The sequence below is a fragment of the Equus asinus genome, chromosome 10 (assembly GCF_041296235.1).
Source record: "Equus asinus isolate D_3611 breed Donkey chromosome 10, EquAss-T2T_v2, whole genome shotgun sequence".
NCBI lineage: Eukaryota > Metazoa > Chordata > Mammalia > Perissodactyla > Equidae > Equus > Equus asinus.
The window spans coordinates 30,760,231-30,780,881 of record NC_091799.1 but is presented as its reverse complement, the minus strand read 5'-3'; the positions used below and the strand labels follow the sequence as shown (position 1 = coordinate 30,780,881).

At 55.5% G+C, this 20,651-nt stretch overlaps 1 protein-coding gene across 12 annotated transcripts in view; it reads left to right on the top strand.

Moving 5' to 3' along the window:
* RGS3 (regulator of G protein signaling 3) overlaps positions 1-11,148 on the top strand; it is a 118,334-nt gene extending 107,186 nt beyond the window's left edge. For 10 of the 12 annotated variants that reach the window (XM_070518932.1, XM_070518931.1, XM_070518934.1 and 7 more), the window contains 5 exons: positions 4,340-4,404; positions 8,127-8,228; positions 8,619-8,680; positions 9,315-9,481; positions 10,193-11,148. In XM_070518932.1, the coding sequence (XP_070375033.1) occupies positions 4,340-4,404; positions 8,127-8,228; positions 8,619-8,680; positions 9,315-9,481; positions 10,193-10,378 (582 nt within the window). In that variant the 3' untranslated portion in view covers positions 10,379-11,148. Of the gene's footprint in view, positions 1-4,339; positions 4,405-4,829; positions 4,967-7,649; positions 8,028-8,126; positions 8,229-8,618; positions 8,681-9,314; positions 9,482-10,192 lie in introns of those variants that run through there. The other 2 variants (XM_014827999.3, XM_070518933.1) reach the window with 2 other exon arrangements.
* Positions 11,149-20,651: the final 9,503 nt, after the last annotated feature.

Genomic DNA, 20,651 nt, shown 5'->3' with positions numbered 1-20,651 from the left:
CTGCTGGTTACAGAGGCAGCAGTCCCTACGTTGCCCCTCCCCCACCTGTCATACTGCCCTCTTGTGCATGAGCAATTTCTGTTGTGAGTAGGAATGTCTGAACCAGACAGACCTGACAGATGGTCTGCTGGGCCATGGGCATCTTATAGATGGGCCGCCTGAGGTCTAGAGAGGAGAGTCCCCCAAGGTTATCCTGCAGGTCGTCCTCGGGGGTCCGGCGCCTTGTGCTGAGTTAATTGTCTCACAGTGCCCCCTGCTGCCCCTGCCTTGCCAGCTGTTCCTGGAGGCCGGCAGGGCAGAGCCACAGGCCTGCGTCTGCCTTTTTCCTGGGGAGCCCGGAAGCCCCCAGAGCATCTGGGCCCAGGACGCAGCCGCTGAATCACACCCCAGCCTGGCCCGGCTCGGCCCAGGGTCACGGGTCATTCTTTGGCTGCGAGGACACCAGAGGCTGGGGTCCCTCCCTGGCTGGGCTTCCTTCTCCCTCCTCCTGCTGGGACTGGCTTGGGCAGAGGCTGTCCGCGGAGGGTGCCAGCCCTGCAGCATTGAACTGCCCTCCCAGGCCGGACGTCAGACAAGAGGACCCCTAAGATGCTTTCTAGCTCCAAGATGTGAGAACGCCTTCCAGCCTCCTATTTAAAAAACAGCCTCAAGAAGGATTATTTCCTATGTCTAAACAAATAAGTGTAGAGTTCAGATCCAGTGTTTCCACAAGGTTCCATGGAGCCTGCCAGGGGGAGTTGGGTCAGAGAGAGCAGCCGGGCACGGCCAGGTGGCCCTGGAGTCAGGTCAGGACCACTGCGGGGAGCCAGGTGAGGCCCTGCTCCCAGGAGAGGCCTCCATCCTGGGTGGGCTCTGGAGCCGGACCTGAAACGCTGTGCTGCTTGCCAGCTGGGAGAGCCCAGGCAAGTCACTGACCTGCTCTGGGCCTCAGTTTCCTCAGCTATAAACTGGAGGAAGCGACAGCAGATCGCTTTCAGAATTATTGTGAAGACTGGGTTGGATAAAGTGTGTTAAGGCCCTTGAGGCCGGTGCCGGGGGCACGGACAGCTCACTGAATCAGAGCAGTAACCACGGAGGCTAATGGGCACTCAGCACGCCCCGCACCAGGCTGAGCGCTTCGCCTGTGCTAACTCATTAGGTAGGTCCAGTCATTGTCCTGATTTTACAAACAAAGAAACTGAGGCACAGAGAGGGGAGGTAACTTGGCTTGGGTCAATTAGCCCATAAGTGACTGAGCTAGGATTCAAATCCAGGCAGCTTAGGATCTACACTTTACCGTGACTATTATTATAGTTATAATTACAATAAGGATTATAATTATTATTCCAAGAGGCGGTGAGCCCCCATCCCTGGAGGTGGCTGAGTAGGGGCTGGGCAGGCCCAGGGTTCCTGCCTGGAGTGAAGGGAGGCCTGGGTGCTTCTGGGCTCACCCACCCCTTGCCTGTCAGCAGGGAGGGTCACATGTGCAGGGAACAGCAGGAAGCAGAGTCCCTTTGCCTTCCGGGCCCTGGGCAGGGCTTGCTGCTGCTCCTGGAGACAGGAGCCTCGGGGGCTGCTTAGGGGCTGGGAATCGAACCCCGACTTTCTGTCTTAGTTTCTTCTCTTTCTGGCCCGCAAGCCCCTTTGGTGCCTGGGTGTCCCTGGCTGCTCTGGGGGCCGACTCCTCCAGGGCCAGAGCTGCCTGGCCCCTCTACTCTGTCAGGCTGACTGGCGTGGGCCGGACCCTTCCGAAGATGACCCCCTCCCCGCAGTGGAAGGAAGAGCCCATTTCCCAGCAGTACAGAGGCGAGGGGTGGCGGCGGGGCGGGAGTGGTCCCCAGGCCCATTGTGTGGGATTGATAAAGTGCGGAAGCTGAGGTTAGAATGGGAGGAAGCCCAGCGCCACGGCCCTTTCCCACGGGTGGGGGCCTTGGGCACTGCCTAGCCAGACCACTGTGACCGCAGGCTGTGTGTGTAACGGGGTGACAGCAGTAACACTCACTGAGCAGTAAGCACTGGCAGCCCCTGGTGACAAAGAGTGTTCCGTGTGCCAGGATTGGGCCACAGGGGCCACACTTTTATCCTGGTGACTCTTCCAAAGCCAGGCGGGTGGCTGTCACCATGCCTATATCAGAGTGGCAGAAGCTGCAGCTGAGAGGCTTGGAAAGGTCTCCAAAGTCAGTGAAAGCAGGATCCATCCCAGGCCTGGCTGCAAACCCTGGCTCTGGGATCACACACCGTAGATGGGTGTGTGCCTGTGCGTGCACGTACACACACGTTTACAACCCTGGTGGGGCAGCGTGCTCAGGAAGGAAGCGGCATTTCCCGAGTCTTTCACTGAAAACATTCAAAATGTGCCCTGTCCTTGCATTTGAGTGGCAGCATCCTCTAGTGGAGAAACACAGGCCTTGAATTCAGACAGACAGAGATTCCAGCTGTCACATACATGCTGGGTATCCTGGGGCAAGTGACAACTTCTTTCCGTTTACTATATGGACTAGCCGTGAAGATTAATGAGAGAGTTTCTGGATAATGCCCATTTCAGGGTCTGGCCTATAGTGCAGACTCGGTAAATGAAGCTATAACTCATCCATCCGTCCATCCGTCCATTCATCCATCCATCCGTCCATCCATCCGTCCGTCCTTCCATCCATCCATCCATCCATCCATCCACCCACCCATCCATCCATCCATCCATCCATCCATCCATCCACCCACCCATCCACCCACGGGTGAGTGCTCCACTGCAGCTAGAGCTCCCCCTGCTGGCTCTCTCTGGAATAAGGCCCCTTTTCTTTCCAGAATTAAGAACACTGTATTTTAAGGCTTAGCCTGTCTTCTTTATTATACAAATGAGGAAACTGAGGCCCAGAGTGGGGCTCCTGAGGAGTCAGAGCTGAGATCCACACCTTCTGTCTTGTCTTGGGACATAGTGTCCACACCCAGCCCCCTCTGCGCTCTAGCTCCTCTGCCGTCTTAGAGCATTTCCTAGGCTTCTGCACTGGGTTGGCACTTTTTGGGGGCCCTGGGTTTCCCCTGGAAGAAGACAGACAAACACAGGGAGGGCAAGGGAGACAGAGGCAGCCCCACTAGAGATGATGGGAGTCTGGAGTGGTCTGGAGGAGTGGCTGACTGGGCGAAGAGGAGAGGGGTTCCTGGAAGGGGCGCAGCACAGGCAAAGGCGAGGGGATGGGGGTGGGCGGGGTGGGATCCGGGGGCTGCAGTGGAGCACTTGCAGGCCTTCTGTCAAACAGCGACGGCCCCAACACTCATCTTTCCCAGGCTACTCTCCCTCTCTCTTGATCTGTTCATTCATTCGACACATTCTTATTGAACTCCTAATGTGAGCCAGGGCCCCTGAAGGTGACCCGGACTCACAGAGGCCGTGCTTTTGAGAACTCACCATCAAGCAGAGGAGACTGATTTGGAACAGGCCATTTCGGATGTGGTGGGGACCTCAAAAGGGGTGAAGGGGGCCCAACCTTGGTCTGTGGGCAGGGAGTGCTTCCCGGGTGAAAAGGCATTTCAGCGGCTTACCCGAGGTCTGGGTCTGTCCTGAGGCTGAGTCTCAGGAGGAGAGGGAGGTGCGAGAGTCACAAAAGCATCCCTTGTGGAAGGAATAGCACACGCGAAGGCCCGTGGTGAGGGGCAGGGCAGGGTAAGATGTTCCGTGTGGTTGGAGGTGGGGTGGAGGAGGTCCTGGAGCAGGGGTCAAGCTGGAGACGTAACTGAAGGCATTGTAACCGATGTTAAAATGGAACTTTCTGCCCAGATCCTGAGATGGTAGACCCTGTACATCATGTTCTGGAGTTTGAACGTTGTCCTGAGGGCACTAGGGAGCCATGGAAAGCTTTAAGGCAAGAGAGGTACTCTCAGGCCTGTGTAATAATTCACTTTACTCACTGCTGACCGATTTCGGGTCTCCTTCAAACCTCAGCATCCTGGGTTAGTCATTATGATCTCGATTTTGAAATTAAGAAATAGAGGCTCCAGAGGGACAGTGATAGGCCGGGTCACACAGCAGAACCCTGCCTGGAGCCCTGCTCCCCAGCCTGCCCTACTGCCTGCAGTGATGCCTCTGTCATCAGTGCTGGGTCTCTGGCTTCTCCCCTTGAAAGATGGGGACTTAGGTGCCCCAGGAGGAGAGCCCTTTGGCTGGACGCTCTGCCAGGCCCGTTGCATTCCATGGACAGGCTGTGCCCAGTATCAGCTTCCCTCCCTCACCTGTCCTGTGATGGGTGGGGGCTTCGAGGGGGTGGGGTGGGCTGGTTTGCAGGAGCTGTTGGATCCCTGAGCCTCTCTTTGCTCAGACAGCAGCCCCTGAGGCCGAGACTGCCACGTGTCTGTCTTTTCTCCGCAGATGAGTGGGCCTGACACAGCTGGGGACGATGACGAAGCTGCCCGGAAGAGAAAAGGCAAAAACCTGTACGTTGGAAAGATCCACAGCCTTCACCCTTCCCCTTGGGGCGGCTCCTTGCACCCGTCTTCCTCCTCTGCCCTCGGGCTTGTTTCTCCTCCAGGGGTGCAGGTGGGGAGAAGGGGTGCCCCCAGTCCTGCCCCAGACAGACACCCACGAACCACAGAAACTCAGGGCTTAGCAGTGGTCCCAGGGTGGGGTCACCAGGGTCCTGAGCAGCCAGCACTGCCCTCAGCATCAACAGAGCAAGGCAAGGTGCTGACTCAGGACCTGCAAGCCACGGGGAACCAAGCAGAGGCAACCAGCCAGGGTACCCTGGCCACGGCCCAGCTCTGAGCCAAGCCCTGGCGGAGTGACCTGGCAAGTTCTTTGCTCCCTCTGAGGAAGCGCTGGACGAATGACTGTTCTCGGGGTTCCCCTTTCTCCTCTCAAGCTCTTGAGTGCTAGCAGTACCGGGCGTCGCCAGGAGGGGGCGCTGCTGGCCCAGACAGCGGATCCCCGCTCCCCAGCCTTTCTGGCCGCGCTCTGCGCCCCTTACGCTTTCCCTTCGGAGGTTTGTTAGAGATGCCAGCTAATAGGGTGAGTGGGGGAGTGCTCCAGGTCTCCTTGTACCCCCGGCCTGAGGCCCTGGAGACTGCAGGGAGGTTCTGAGAGGGGGCAGTGGGGCACACAGAGGTCCCTGGAGAGAAGCCCCTCCCCTCCAGGGCCTGTGGTGCCACCGTTATGCAGGAACTGGCCTGGGGGAGGAGGGCAGGAGGCCTTCCCAGATGCCTCCCGCAGCCTTGGCTGGGGCCCACTACCCTAGAAACTCTCTTCCCCCCGCTCCCCGGCCCTCTCCGATTTCCCGCAGTATCCCTCAGTCCGCAGCCAGGAGCAATCGCACTTTCTGGGGAAGGTGAAAGGCACAAAAACAGTCCTTTGCACCGACCATCTAGGCCAGGCAGCGCCAGAGCTGCTGGGGCGGTGCTCCCAGGGGTGGCGTGGTGGAGGGGAGTGGAGGGCGGGCGTCCAGGGTCCTGGGGCTGCCATGGTCCCCGGACTCCAGCCTCCTCTCGCAGTGGGCGTGGCCTTTTGAATGCCAGAAGCTCACCTTCTTGAAAGCTTAGTGGAGGCCTCAGAATCTGGGATAATGCTAAACATGACTAATATTTGTGGCTGGGCACTGTCGTGTGTGCATGACATACATTGTCTCATTTCATCTTTACCATTATTTTATTTTACTTTTCCTTTTTTCGTATTTATCCTGTTTTACAAAGAGTAAACTGAGGCAGAAAGAAGTTAAGGTACTTGTCCAAGGTCACATAGCTAGTGAGTGGTGCAGCTGAGATCTGAAACCTGGCATGCTGGCTCTAAAGATATATAAATATAAATACATATTTTTTTCTTCAGAGCCTGTTACTTTTAAGCTGGGTGCACAGCTTTCTGTGGGAGGCCCACAGCACCCCTGCTCAGTGGCCTCTGAGCCCCTAGTGAGGTGGCCTGTCCCCAGAGGCCACTCCTTCCATCTCACGGCTCTGATTGGAGGCAGTGCTCCTTGAGCTTCCTCTTGTGGGTCCCTGTTCTGCCCTCTGGGCCCCAGGGGGACACATGGAACCCCTCTGACCTCTGCCGTCCTTTCTGGAGTTGCCCATGTGGTAATCAGGGACTTCCAAGGAGCTCTCCAGCTGTGCCCTGCAGCTGGGAGTCTGGCCAGCTGTGCCTGTGGGGGGAGAGGAGCCTCCGGCCACAGAGAAACACAGTGGGGGCATGGAGCAGCCTGCAGGGTGGGCCTTGGGCCAGCCCCTCCCGCTCCCCGGGCTTCTGTGTCCTCACCTGCACGGTGGGCCCAGAGCAGGGGTTCTCAGAGCACGTTGCCCCAAGGGAGCCCTGTGCTCTCGCTCCCAGCCCACCCAGGGCTTTCTGAGGGCCCTCATCCTCACCCGGAGGGCCACAGATCCCTGGATCCTTGGCCTTATCTCATTGGCTTGGAACCTGCTGGAACAGAGTCCCCATTCCTGGGCAGCTGCCCCAGACCCTCAGGACACAGGTGGGCCTCAGCTCCTAAGCCCCAGGCACTGTGCTGAAGCTTTATGTGCATTGACAACGACCCCAGCAGATGGTAGGCACTATTATCATCCCTGTTTGACAGATGAGAAAACTTGGTGTTCAGAGAGGTTAGGGAACTTGCCAAAGGGCACACAGCAGTAACTGCTGAAGCTGGGATTCGAACCCGTGCCTGTCTGGCTCCAGTGCCGAGGCTCTTAACCTCCCCCAGGTACCACTTTCCTTAATTACACAGCATGTCCCGTAGGTCTTAGTGCTGTTTGAAGCTTGAATACCTTCAGAAGTATAAATGCTGCAGACTTACAAAATGCATTTGAAAGTTGAATTACTTAAATTTCTTTTACACTTACATAGCTTTGTGATTTTTAATAATACATTTTTAATGTTCGCTTCTAGTCTCAGTATTTTTCATCTTTAATCGGAAGAACAGAGATCAAAAATTAAAATAATTTATTATTCAAGGGGCTAGCCCGGTGGCACAGCGGTTAAGTTCGCACCTTCCACTTCGGTGGCCTGGGGTTCGCCGGTTCAGATCCTGGGTGTGGACATGGCACTGCTTGGCAAAGCCATGCTGTGGTAGGCGTCCCACATATGCAGTAGAGGAAGATGGGCATGGATGTTAGCTCAGGGCCAGTCTTCCTCAGCAGAAAGAGGAGGATTGGCGGCAGATGTTAGCTCAGGGCTAATCTTCCTCAAAAAAAAAAAAAATTATTATTCAAAAATCACAAAACTAAATGTGCATAAAAAATTAATTAAATTTTCGAATGTTGTTTCTGAAAGTTTATAGGATTAGTACTTCTGAAGTTATTCAAGCTTCAGACGGTACTAAGACTTTTGGGACTCCTGCATATTCATGGATGGATGTATCCAAAGCCAGTGATTGAGGGGCCAGCTGGCAGGAGCTGATCTCCAGGAGGGAGGTGCCCAGTGTAGGGGGTCTCAGGACAAGGCTGGGGGCAAATATGAACATGAGAAACTTAACCCCTTTCTCACCAGCAGCTTCGCCTAGTGCTGAAATGTGCCTGGGGCAGGGGGAGTGATGCTGAGGCTAAAAATGGTTCTTGGCTAAAAATAGCCAGTCCTGCCACCCTGGTGGGCAGAGCGTCCTTCGCTCCCAGCAATTTGCTGACTTGCTGACTTGTTTTCTCCTCCCTCCCGGGCGTTGCCATGGTAACGAGGAGGCCGGTCACAAATAACTGGGTCTGGCTTCCTGCCTGGGCGGGCCCCAGAGGCTGCCCCGTGCAGACACATGCCCCTTTCACGGGCTTCCTCTCAGGGTTGGCCGGGAGGGATATTTTTTTTCTCTGCTCCTCATCCTGGTCCCTCCCATTTCCTGGCTCCTCCCGTCTGAGTCCCAGTCCGGCCTGTGCCTGGGAGTCCAGTCATCCGGCTGAGATTCCAGCGAGCTGCACGGCTGCAGCCCTGCACCATTGCTGCCCGCCGCCCGGGACGTGGGGTCGGGGACAGGAGCCCGGGGTGCTCCCTGCAGACCGTCCGGGGGCCCCAAGGTGGGGGGCCCTACAGAGATGCTCCGAGGCATGTACCTCACACGCAACGGGAACCTACAGAGGCGGCATACGATGAAGGAGTAGGTGCCCCTTGCTCCAGCCCACACCCTCCCGACCCTGAATTTGCGGGCGCCGAGTGTGCCAGGCTGACCGACCCCCTTCTCTGCTTCTGCCCCCAGAGCCAAGGACATGAAGAACAAGCTGGGCATCTTCAGGCGGCGGAACGAGTCCCCTGGGGCCCAACCAGCTGTCAAGGCAGACAAAGTGATGAAGTCATTCAAGTAGGTCCTGTCGGGTACCCCGGGACCCCCTCAGGCACTCACTGGTCGCCAGGGGAGCAGGGCTGGCAGTGGGGATAGGGGGAGGGGGTTTTGTCGGCCAGATCGAGCTCTGGGTTGGATGGAGGCTCTTGTGGTCGTGGGAGTCTGGTACCTGGCGAGCAGCAGCCCTGGTGGGAAAGAGCTGCCCTAGGAAGGACGGCCGGGCAGGGGCGGAGGTGGGGGCTGAAGGGATGTCAGCCCCAGGAAGAGGCCTGGGCCCTCTCCTGGGCTCCCCAACTCGGCTTGGCCACTGCCTGGCCCAAGGGCAGCTAACAGAGGTCCCCCAGACCCAGCCACCAGACTCCCCCAGGCCGCACGGTAACCCCTTGTGCTCCTTCCTTTGCCCCTCAGGCCCACCTCGGAGGAAGCCCTCAAGTGGGGTGAGTCCCTGGAGAAGCTGCTGCTTCATAAATGTGAGTAGAGGCCAGCCAGCCTGTCCCCTCCCGTGTCTCTCCCTGCCCTCTCCTGCCCTCCTCTCCCAGACCCAGAGAGTGTGGCTGGTCCTGGAGAGGTCACTTTCCCCTCCTTCCTGGGCCCAGTCAGGTGTCCCTGCTGTGGGGAGAGGCTGAGCCTGGCTGAGGCCCTTGGTCCGGCCTTGGAGCCAGCTTCTGCCAGTCCCTCCCTGTCCATGGGAGCTGGCACTGTCTGCTAGAGGCCGTTGGGACCTGTGTGCTCAGACCTATATTCCCAGAATAACAGTAAACATTTCCATGTACTGAGAGCTTACTTACCCTGGGCCAGATGTGCCCACCAGGTCACGGGCAGGATCCCCTCTGATCTTCAGGGCTCCAGGAGACGGGGCTGGTGATCCCCACTTTACAGATGAGGAAAGTGAGGCACAGACAGGGGAGAGACCAGCCCAAGGCCCACAAAGAGGCAATGGCAGGGGTGAGGCCACGTCCCAGGGCTCCTGGCTCTCGGGAGCAGGCCATCGTACTAAGCTCCCCACGTCTCCACCCGAAAGGCCTCAGGAGTGGAAGCTGGGGGTCCGGAGGGCAGGATGGCTGGTTCTGCCTCTCAACCCAGGGTGTGGGCTTCTCCTCACAGATGGGTTAGCAGTGTTCCAGGCCTTCCTTCGCACTGAGTTCAGTGAGGAGAACCTGGAATTCTGGCTGGCGTGCGAAGACTTCAAGAAGGTCAAGTCACAATCCAAGATGGCGTCCAAGGCCAAGAAGATCTTTGCGGAGTACATCGCGATCCAGGCGTGCAAGGAGGTGGGGCCCATCCCCAGGCCCAGCGGCCTCTCAGCGATTCGGGGTGCCGGGCAGCCTCAAGGAAAGCTCAGGAAGGGGAGAGGGCAGAGTGCCCGGGGTGGAGAGGATACAAGCTGGGGCCCCGGGAAGAAGTGAATTCTGTAGATAACAAAAATAGCCACCATTGAGGCGCCGTGTGCCAGGCACATGCTAAGCGCTTTATGTATGCACTCTCGGATTTAACTCTCATGACAACCTGTAAAATAGGTTTTAATATTATCTTCGTTTTAAAAATGAGGAGACGGTCCCAGGGAGCCGATCATAGTAGCTCACATCTATTGAGTGCTTACTGTGAGCCAGGTACTGTGTGCAAAGTGTTTTTAGTATGGGTGATCAGTGCTTAGTTTTCACAACTCTTTGAGGCAGGTCCTCTATCCCTAGCCTGTAGATGAGACTGAGGCTCAGAGCACTTAAGGCCACACTGTCGTGGCGCTGCTGGTGCAGCCTGACCCTGAAGGGGGTGTTTTCAGGCCCTATAAACTCTACCACCTCTACAGTAAGTGACCGAGCCAGGACTTAAATCCACTGACCTGGGGCCTGCACTCTGAACCGTAAGATGTGGAGCAGAGGGGCTTGGAGGCAGAGAGGCTGTGTAGGTCCCACTCCAGGCCCCCGGGCCCCAGGGTCAGCCCCCCGCAGGCGGCCCTGACTGTACCGCCCTCTGCCTCGCAGGTCAACCTGGACTCGTACACACGGGAGCACACCAAGGACAACCTGCAGAGCGTCACACGGGGCTGCTTCGATCTGGCACAGAAGCGCATCTTTGGGCTCATGGAGAAGGACTCGTACCCACGCTTCCTCCGCTCTGACCTCTACCTGGACCTCATTAACCAGAAGAAGATGAGTCCCCCGCTTTAGGGGCTGCCGGCAGAGAGCTCAGAGTTCACACTAGGCGGGCTGGGCCACCTCCCCACCTGCCACCCTCCCCCATGCGACGGAGGGGGCAAGCGAGCCCCCAGAGGCTGCGTCTCTGGACGGACAGACAGACACTTGGATGAGAAGCCTGGACCAAGAGAGGCCCAGGCCACTGGAGGAGTAGAAGGACTGGCCCCGTTGGGTCCCCACTGCCCCGGTACGAGGGGACTCAAGGGCCCGGGCAGGGCAGGGGCCCTGGCTGAGCGAGACCTGGAGCTGCTGCATCCTGCTGTGCAGACTTCGCATCGACCGAGTTCCTTACAGAACTGGCGGACAGGGCGGGGGCGCGGGGCCCGGGGCTCTCCACAGGGGCTGCCCGGGCTCTCGGCTCAGACCCCGGCCTTGAATTTTATTTATTTAAACAGTAGTTGGATGCTTGGCACGTTGTCCTGTCATAGGAAACCTTGGCCTCATCAATTTTCTTCATTTACAAGTGCAATATTTTAACCAACGCCTTGTGAAAAGCCACCTTGCAGAGAAGGTGGACACCACTTTCCAGTTTCAGGGGATTTGCTGGTCCCGGGCACCCCTGGTGGGCAGCTGGGCCTTCTGGACTGATGAGGCCTGGCCGGGTGGGTGCTGCTGTCTGATCTTGTGCAGAAATCCAGCCCCCCTGAGCGAGGTGTCCCTCGGGGGCTCCGGGAATGCATGGCACCCTCAGACCACACAGCAGCCACGTTCTGGAGCAAATAAAAGACCTGTGTTATTTCTTGCTCTTGACCCTTTCTGTGTGTTCCTGGTTTTGAGGCTTCCAGGGGTAACAGGCTGGGAGGGTTGGTAGCTGGCCTGTCAATCTAGCGTCTTCTCTCCTCTCGCCATCCTGGAGCCACATACACTGGTGAGAGATGCTCCATGATAACAGCTTCCTCCATGCCAGGCGTTCTGCCACACTCATCCCGTCTGTCATCTCATCCTCTCCTCCAGCCTTGGCAGGGGGGCAGGGTGGCTTATCCCCATTTCACAGGTGAGGACAGTAAAGCACAGGCTGGTAAGGTGACTTGTCCAAGGTCACACAGCTGGCAAGTGGCAGAGACAGGGTTCAGCCTAAGCTGACTGGCTGCAAAGGCCATTCCCTGGATCGCTGTCCTCTACCGGCTCCAGGCTGGAGTCCTGGCTTGGCCACCCACTGGCTGTGTGACCTTCAGCAACTTCCTCCACTTCTCTGCCCCGCCATACCCTGAGATCCCAGTGGAACTTTCAGGTGGCACCGGGATGGCTGGCTCCTGAGGGGGGCTTCAGGACAAGGAAGAGCTGAGCAGGTGACAAGGGGTAGGGCTCCAAGAGAGTCCTTCTGGAACCCGAGGGAAGGCTTCCCTCTCTGTGCCTAGCAGGAGATGCAAATTTAGGAAAGGCCTGGTCTAAACCCATGCTTCCAGGGAGGCCCTGGACCACTCGCCTAGAGGGGTGGGAGAGAGCCCGGAACCCAGGCCAGGCTGATGCCAGAGCTACCCCTGATGCCCACACACAACCTGCCAGGGTCCGGGGCAGGGGCCAGGGCGCGGCCTGGGGTAGGGACTGGCTCAGCTGGGCCCACTTAGATGAAGCCGGCAGGAACTGGTGCAGGAGTGGCTGGGCCCCGTCTTCTTGCATCTTGTTCCCTGCCTGGGGTCCTGGGTTCAGGTCTGCCCACCAGGCACTTGGAGATGCAAAGGACACAGGGCTGTGTAGCCACTCTCCTCCCTGCCTCCCCTTGCTGGTCTCCCTGGGCTAGGTCACCCCTGTGTGCCCCGTTGCACAAGGAGAGCGTCGGAAATGGTGGCCTCTGGAGGCCTAACCTTGGGCCAGGCGTACAACACGTGCTCGATACATGTTGCAGCCTTTTTCCCTAGCACCTGAGTGTGAGCTCCTCCAGGAGTGGGGCTGGGTCTCCCTCCAAGTGCCAGGGGCTTTGATGTTGATGGGGCAAGACTTTCCACCAGGGAGCCACCGGTGCCCCGATGGGGCTAGCAGGGGAGCAGAGCCGGACTCCTAATTCGGAGCAACGGTGCCTCCCAGTATCTTCCAGGCCTGAGATGTGGGGACCTGACAGCGGGGAAAACTGAGACTCAGAGGGGACTGCAATGCCACTCCTGTGCCTCCAGAACCGCTGGGGGCAGAGTGGGCGGCAGAGCCTGGAACTTCCGAGTCCCAGCCTGGCCTCTCTGTGGCATCTTCTGCTTCGAGAAGACACTGGGCTCACCAGGAGCCTCACCTTCCCCTTTCTTTCCGTTCCAGGGGTTTAGCCTCCAGCCAGGCCCTCCACCTTCCCGCCCCCGGGTTGCCATGGAAACCAAAGTCCGGGAGAACAAAGTCAGGCAGATGGAATTCCCATCTCGGAAGGCCCCCCTGCCTGGTTCCCATTACTCACACCCGGCTCCCTTGGCCTCTGAGCAGCTTTGGCTTACCCGGAGCAGCTGGAGAACAGACTGGAAGGGCGCCCGGGTCTTCCTGCCCTGGGCTCTGCCTGGGCTCCCGGGGGCCTTAGGCACAGCCCTCACCCCTTTAGGCCTCAGTCCCCTCACCTGTACCGTGTTTGGGCTGGTCACCCTTTTTCTTTCATGAGAGGAAGGAGCAGGTCCCTTGGCCTCTGTCTGGCAATGCTAGACTGGTGAGTTTGGCATCTGAGAGCTGTGAGGTCATGATGTCTAGCCTCCTCCCCATCACACAGATGGGAAGACTGAGGTGGACGAAGGGAAGCGGCACAGAATAGAGGGGAAAGGCCCAGGGCCAGAAGTTGGGCTCTAGGATTCAGCTCCCGGCTCCCCCCGCTTACTACTAGCTGCATATCTTCGAATAAATCACGTAACCTCTCTGCCTCCGTTCTCTCGTCTATAAATTGCACACGTATTGGCACCTGCCCCACGGTTGAGATGACTAAGTGAGGTGGCGCCTGTGGCTAGTTTAGCCCAGGGCCTGGCACAGGGATGTGCTCCTGCGACACGAGCTGCTGTTAGCGACATCATTATTCAGGGTCACAGGGAGGTGGCGAGGCTCATTCTCCAGTTGTGCAGGCCTGGGCTCTACCCTGATCGGAGCGCACGGGCAGCCTTTAGTCTCAGACCCCAGAACCCTGTCTTTCCAGGAATGGTTCTGCAGGAGGAAGAGGCCAGCCTGTCCCAGGGAGCAAGTCAGAAACAGCCTGTCCCCGGGCCGCTGCCCAGCCCTGGCCTGGCTGGGAGCAGTTGGGGCAGCTGGCAGCTAGCATGTGAAGGGTGGGAAGGGCAGAGGGCACAGCCGTGCCACTGGGTTGGATACCAGGGGGAGGGGACGCAGGGTCGGCCCGCCTGCGCCCACTTCAACCCGTCCTTGCAGGCCGGTCCCCTTGCTCACTCTCTCTGCCTCTTGGCCTGACGTGGGGCCGATATGGCCTCCCACACTCTCCAGACTCTCTTTCAAAAGAGATCATTTGGTCCAAACTGCTGCTCATTGCGTGGGTCCCTTCTTGGGTTTCCACTCACATCCCCCCTGTGACAGGGAGCTCATTGTCTCTCCAGGCAGCTCAGGAGGGCCTGGAAGCCTAAAGTTCTTTCCCTGTGAAGTGGAGATCCTGGGGTGGGGGTGGGGCAATGGAGGCGGGTCAGCAGAAGCCCCCACAGGTCACCTGCCCAGGTAACCCCCTACAGGCTTGCCCAACTCTCCGCCTCCACTCCTTCCTGCTCTCCTCACCCTCACCAGACTCCTCCGAGCTCCCTCCCTCCACCTCTCTGCCTTGCTCCCCTCATCCCTTTGCCTACGGTCCCCTCCCTGGGTCCCTTCCACTGACATCCTCGCCTGATTTCCCTCTCTCCCTGCTGAAGCCTGCCCCACACCCCTGCCTCTCCCTTGGGACTCAGGCCCTGAAGCATCAGACCCTGGGCCTCAGAGAAGCCTGTGGGCTGTTGTTTTGCTTACAATCAGCAACATCTGTGAAACATCTGGCTTTGTCCTCTCCCTGGCCTGACAGGCGGGAGGAAAGGGGGTACCCAGGGCCCCCTGCCTCTGGGGTGCCCCCTCCTTGGGTTGGAGGAGGCAGTGGGGGGATGAGGCAGAGCTGCTGGGCTGATGGGGCCTGCGCGGCTCGGAGGGGAGCCAGGGCGCTCCTGGGCTCGGGGAGGGCAGGGCCAGGCTGCAGATAAAAAGTAACAGCTATGGCCACGCAAAGTCACAGACCCAGAGCGGTCCCAGCCTTGTCTCCATCAGTCCTCACGATAGGCCTGGAGAAGGTATTGTTTTCATTTTACAAATGAGAAAGGAAAGTTTCAGAGAAAGGGGAAGAGGACATCCCGGCCTAGCCGGGCCTGGAAGCCTGATCCTTAAGTTACAGGCCGCCTCGCCTCCAGCCAGGCTGACAGATTGAGTGGCTCAGATCGGGGGCTCTTAACACAGGCTCCCCCGAGCTCGAGGGCAGAGCTTTTCCAGGAAGGCCGAGGAACGGCCTGAGCTTAAGCGTCTGGAGTTGAATCTCGGGTCTCAGCAGAGCTGTGTGATAAGTGGCCTGACCTCTCTGAGCCTCTGTCACCTCCCCTAGAGAATGGGAATAATGATCCCGTGTCACCGGGCTCACGTGGACTCGGCCAGGTAATGAATATGTGTAAACCCTCAGCACAGGGCCGGCCACAGAGGGGTGCCCCACGACGGGGCAGAGGGAGGGAGGCCTGGGGCTGCGGCCCAGCCATCGGAGAGGTGAGATGAGGCCAAGCCCCAAGCAGCTGCACAGGAGGAAGCCGCCTCCGCTTTTGCACCATGGCCAGTTTCTAACCGAGATGAGACCTCCAGGGACTCCACGACAAGGGCAGGGCCCCAGGAGCGGGGTTGGGCCCCAGGCCCCACAGGGGCTCAGCAGGGTCCCACCTGCCATTTCAGGGGCAACTGAGGGCCACCTGCACTGTCAGGCAGCTGGCCTGCCCCCAGCTCCGTCCCAAACCCTCGTGTGACCTTGGATGAGGTCCCCCCTCCATCCTTTGGTTTCTTCTGGCAAACAAGGAGAATCAAGTTTTTCCTCATGTCTGAGGACCTTCCGAAGGGGCAGATGGTGTTTCGTGTGATGTGAGGGGCTGGGATCTGGGCCAAGAGTGTCTCTGTACGTGGGGTGGGGGGGGGGTGGTGTGCGTGCGTGTGTATGTCTGCAAGTTGCTAGGACTCTAAAAACAGAGTTTAGCCACTTCCCCAGAGGACTGGAGGGGCCGACTGGGAGGGTGCAGTCTATTTACCACTTGCCCGGAGTCTCGTGGGTTCACACCCCTCGGGACACGGCCCTCCCCGTCCTCTGGCCGGGCTGGGCTGAGGATGGACCTGCAGGTTATTTCGGCCCTCCTTCCCTCGAGGTAGAGTCCTCACCCCCGACACCAGCCCTGCCACACACAGGGAGACAGTGAGCCCCGCCAGAGCGTCCCCTCCCAGGGGGCGAGCTCAGTTTGCAACCCCCAGGGAAGGTGTAAAAATAGGAAGGGGATGGACAGATGCAAAGCTGACAGTCCCTGGACTGGGGGAAGGAACCCAGCACCTGGGCCGGGTTCTGCTGTCCATCTGTGGCAAGTCCCTTCCCTCACTGGGCCTCACTTACTCCATCTGAAAAATGGGGCGGGGGGGGGCGGCCTCCAAAGTTCTCTCCGGGACCTGTCTGACTCCAATCCTTCAGGATGGATTTGCTTCTGCCTCGGAAGTGTTCTCGCTGCAAGAACTGGCTCGATCCCCGGAGTCCGTCCTTTGCAAGGCCGTGGAGGGTGGTGATGAGGAGCGTGGGCCTTGGAGGCTGGCAGCCCTGGGTCTGAGTTCATGCTCAGATGCTGGTTCACTGAGTGACTTCAGGCAAGTCACTTAACCTCTCTGAGCCACTGTGTCCTCATTTACGAAGAGGGGGTCCTAATAGTTCCCACTAATAATACCTGTTGTGAAGAAAAAAAGCAGCCGGAGCTCTCTGCTTACAGCCCTTCTGGACTGCCTTCCGGTCCTCAGAAGCACCAGTTCCGTTCCATCTCAGGGCCTTGCGTGTGCATGTCCCCCGCCCCGCGCCACCGCCCCCCCAGAACGCTTGTTCCCTCCTCCCTTAGTTATTAACGACAATGACGATGATAATAATGGCTAACATTTACTGAGCACTTAATATCCACCAGGCACTATGCTGAGCACCGGACTGACCTTTTTTAATTTGTGCTTACAACCGCCCCGGGAACCAAGAGCTAGTACTGTGAGCCACTGCAGCCTCGTGTTCTGAGGACAGACCCGGAGTCAGATCGCTCGGTGTAACTCCCAGCTCTTCCACTTAGTTGTGTGAGCCAGGATAAAGTGCTTCACTTTCCGGGCCTCAGTTTACCCATCTGTACATGGGGATAGAAATAGTACCTATACCGTAAAGTAGCTGTAATGAGAATTAAGATTTAATACCTGTAAAATGCTTAGAACAGTGCCTGGCATATTGGAAACGCAACAGAAGTGTTTGATTATCTAAATCTCTATTTCTCAGACAAGAGAACTTTGGCTCAGAGAGATCCGGCCTTGCCTAGGGTGACACGGTGACAAGAAGGAGATGGGATTTGAACCCAGACTGTCTGGCTCCAGAGCCCATGTTCTTGAGAGCCAGGTTATATTCCCTTCCCCACTTCCCCAGGGCTCAGTTGAGATGTCACTTCCTCCGGGAAGCCTTCCCTGACAGCCCTCACTAGAGGAGGGCCCTGCTGTCTGCTCACAAAGTGCCTTGTGCTTTTCTTTCCTGGCCCCTGTCATGGAGTTCATTTTATTGCTGTTTGTGTCCTCCTCTCAAACTATAAAGTCCTCGAGGCCAAGGACCAGGTCTGTCTCACTCTTCACTGTTTCCCCAGCATTACCACGTTGCCTGACATGTAGTAAGTCCTTAATAAATACTTATTTAATGGATGGAAGGCATATAGTACTTAGCACAGGATAAACTTATGAAAAAAGGTGAGAAGCCACGGTCAGTATAAGTAAAGATTGAGTTCTGTTGTGAGTGACAGAAAACATAAAATAGAAGTTCCTACCTCTCTCACGTAAAGGAAATTCAGACACGAGCATCCCAGGGCTGGTATGGCATCTCCACGACCAACAGGAATCCCAATTCCTTCTATTGTGTTGCTTTGCCATCCTCAAAATGTGGCTTCCACCTCACATCCAACATGCCTGCTTGAGCTCCAGCCATCACTCCTGCATTCCAACCTGTGCAAAGGGTGAAGGGGCTAGGAAAGAGGGGGAGAAAGGTGAATGCCAGTTATTTCTTGCAGAAGGGTCCCCAAACTGTCACATGACACTTTCCCTTACATCTCATTGGTCGGATCTTAGTCACATGACCCCTAATTGCAAGAGAGGCTGGAAATTGTGTGTTAATCCAGATAGCCATATGACCAGATAAAAATTAGAGATAGTATTACTCTGGAAGGGTAGGACAGATGTTGGGGACAGTCAGCCGTCCCTGCCACAGTCATCAATGACAGACATGCATCCTCTTAGGGCCATGGAGAGGAGGTGAGGCAAGAGGGCATGTATCAGTCAGCTGTTGTCCCACTAGGGCTGCGGAACAAACCACTGCAAAGCTCAGCGGCTTCAAACGACACTCGTTTATCCTCCCTTCCGCTTCCACAGGTCGGTCGCAGTCAAGGGATCCGGGAGGAGCCGGGAGGGACGGGCTCCTGGCTGAGGGCGGGGCTCAGAGCTGCTCCCTGTGCCCGTCCCCCCGGCGCAGGGGCCGCATCTATCTGGGGGAGGTGCTCACTGACATGAAAGTGGTATTTGTTGTTGTTTCAATTTTTAATTTTGAAATAATTATATCTTCACAGGAAATTGCAAGGATAGTACGGAGAGGGCTCATGTACGCTTCATCTTCAATCGTTACGCCTTACATAATTATAGTAACATTTCAGACCCAGAACCTGACGTTGATACCGTGTGTGTGTGTGTGTGTGTGTGTGTACCGTTCTGTGTTATTTGATCCCATGTGTAGATCACGGAACCACTCCCACCATCAAGATCAGAACAATGTCACCTCAAAGATCTCCCTCAATATTCCTTTAGAGTTACACCCATCCCCCACCCTCCCCATCCCTAACTCCTGGTGACCACGAATCTGCTCTCCATCTATATAATTTTGTCATTTTAAGGATGTTATATAAATAGAAGCACACAGTACTTGCGTGATCTTTTCAGATTGTCTTTTTTCATTCATCCCAACGCCCTTGAGATCCATCCCAGTGGTTGTGTGTGCCAATATTTTGATCCTGTTTGTGGCAGAGTAGTGTTCCGTGGTATGGATGTACAAGAGTTGGTTTAACCGTTCGCATATTGAGGGCCATTTTGGTTGTTTCCAGTTTTTGGCTGTTACATGTAAAGTTGCTATGAACAATTGTGTAGAGAGTTTTGGGTAGACACACGTTTTCATTTCTCTGGGGTAAATGTCTGGGAGTGCAATCGCTGGGTCATATGGGAAGTATAGGCTTAATTTTTAAGAAACTGTGAAACCAACTATCAGAGGAGATGGAACATGAGAGACCCAGTTCCTCTGTATCCTTGCCAGCATTTAATGTTGCCCCTGTATTTTATTTTAGCTCTGTGTGGTGATATCTCATCCGGGTCTTAATTTGTATTTCCCTAATGGCTAGTAATATCGGGCATCTCTTCGTGTACTTATTTGCCATCTGTATATTCTCTGGTGAAATGTCTCTTCACGTCTTTTGCCTATATTCTAATTAGAGTGTTTGCTTTTTTGATGTTGAGTTTGTTTTGGTTTTTTTTTTGAGGAAGATTAGCTCTGAGCTAACATCTGCCACCAATCCTCCTCTTTTTGCTGAGGAAGACAGGCCCTGAGCTAACATCCGTGCCCATCTTCCTCTACTTTATATGTGGGATGCCTGCCACAGCATGGCTGGACAAGCGGTGCCATGTCCATACCCAGGATCCGAACCATCGAACCCCGGGTCTCTGAATCGGAACATGTGAACTTGACTGCTGCGCCACTGGGCCAGCCCCTGATGTTGAGTTTTGAGAGCACTTTACATATTCTATATATAAATCCTTTGTCAGATATGTGATTTGCAAATAATTTCTCTCCATCTGTAGCCTGTCTTTTCATTCTCCTAATAGCGTCTCTTTCAAAACAAAAGCTTTTAATTTTGATCAAGTTCAATTCACCTTTTTTTTTAAATGGATCATGCTTTTGGTATTACATCTAGAAATCTTTCACCAAGCCCTAGGTCCTAAAGATTTTCTCCTAAAAGTTTTATAGTTTTACATTTAAAAATCCGTGATCCATTTTGAGTTAATTCTTGCATAAGATGTGAGGTTTAGGTTGAGGTTCATTTTTTTTTTTCATAAGGACATCCAATTACTCGTTTATTTGTGTAGATTTATATTTACATATCTATTTATACAGGAAGTTTATTTATATAGGAAGTTGCCCTCTATTCCTAATTTTCTGAGAATGTTTATCATGAGTGGGTGTTGACTTTTGTTAAATGCTTTTTTGGGGGCATCAGTTGATATAATCATATGACTTTTCTTCTTTATGCTGTAAAATATGGTGAGTTACATTCATTAATGTTCAAGTATTGAGCCAGCCTTGCATTCCTGGAATAAACTTCATTTGGTGATGGTGTATAAAGTTTTAATATGTTGCTGAATTTTCTTTGCTAATATTTTGTTAAAGATTTTTGCATCATATACATGAGAGATATTGGTTTGTAGTTTTCTTATTTTTATCTTTGTTTGGTTTTGGTATCGAGGTAATACTTTCTTCCTCAAATAAATTGGGAAGGGCTCTCTCCTCTTCTATTTTCTGGAAGAAATTATGTAGAATTGGTGTTAATTTTTCTTTCCGATGCAAGGGAATTTTAAGCCTCTGTTTGAAACTTGTCTGCTAATATTCCATGGGCCAAAACAAGTCCCATAGCTGTGCCCGATGTCAAGGGTGGGGACGAAAGGTCTGCTGCCAACAGGCAGAACTGCAAACTCACACGGCAAAGGGAGTGGATGCTGGGAGAGGTGGACAACTGGGACCAATGAGGCAACCACAGAGGCCTTGGGAACTCACCTCTGGGCTGCTTTTCACCAGAACTGAGCTCTTCACTCCAGCCTGCAAGCACCCACAGGCCAGCGTGTGCTGGGCTTCCCCGGACCCCTGTGTGCCTGACTGGACCCTCCCAGGAGGGACTTGTAGACACTGTCTATACAATATAGGTGCACTCAGTTTAAGCACAGCTTGTAAACAAAACCCCCAATGTGCAAACAACACAAGACCTCCCTTACAGAATAACCA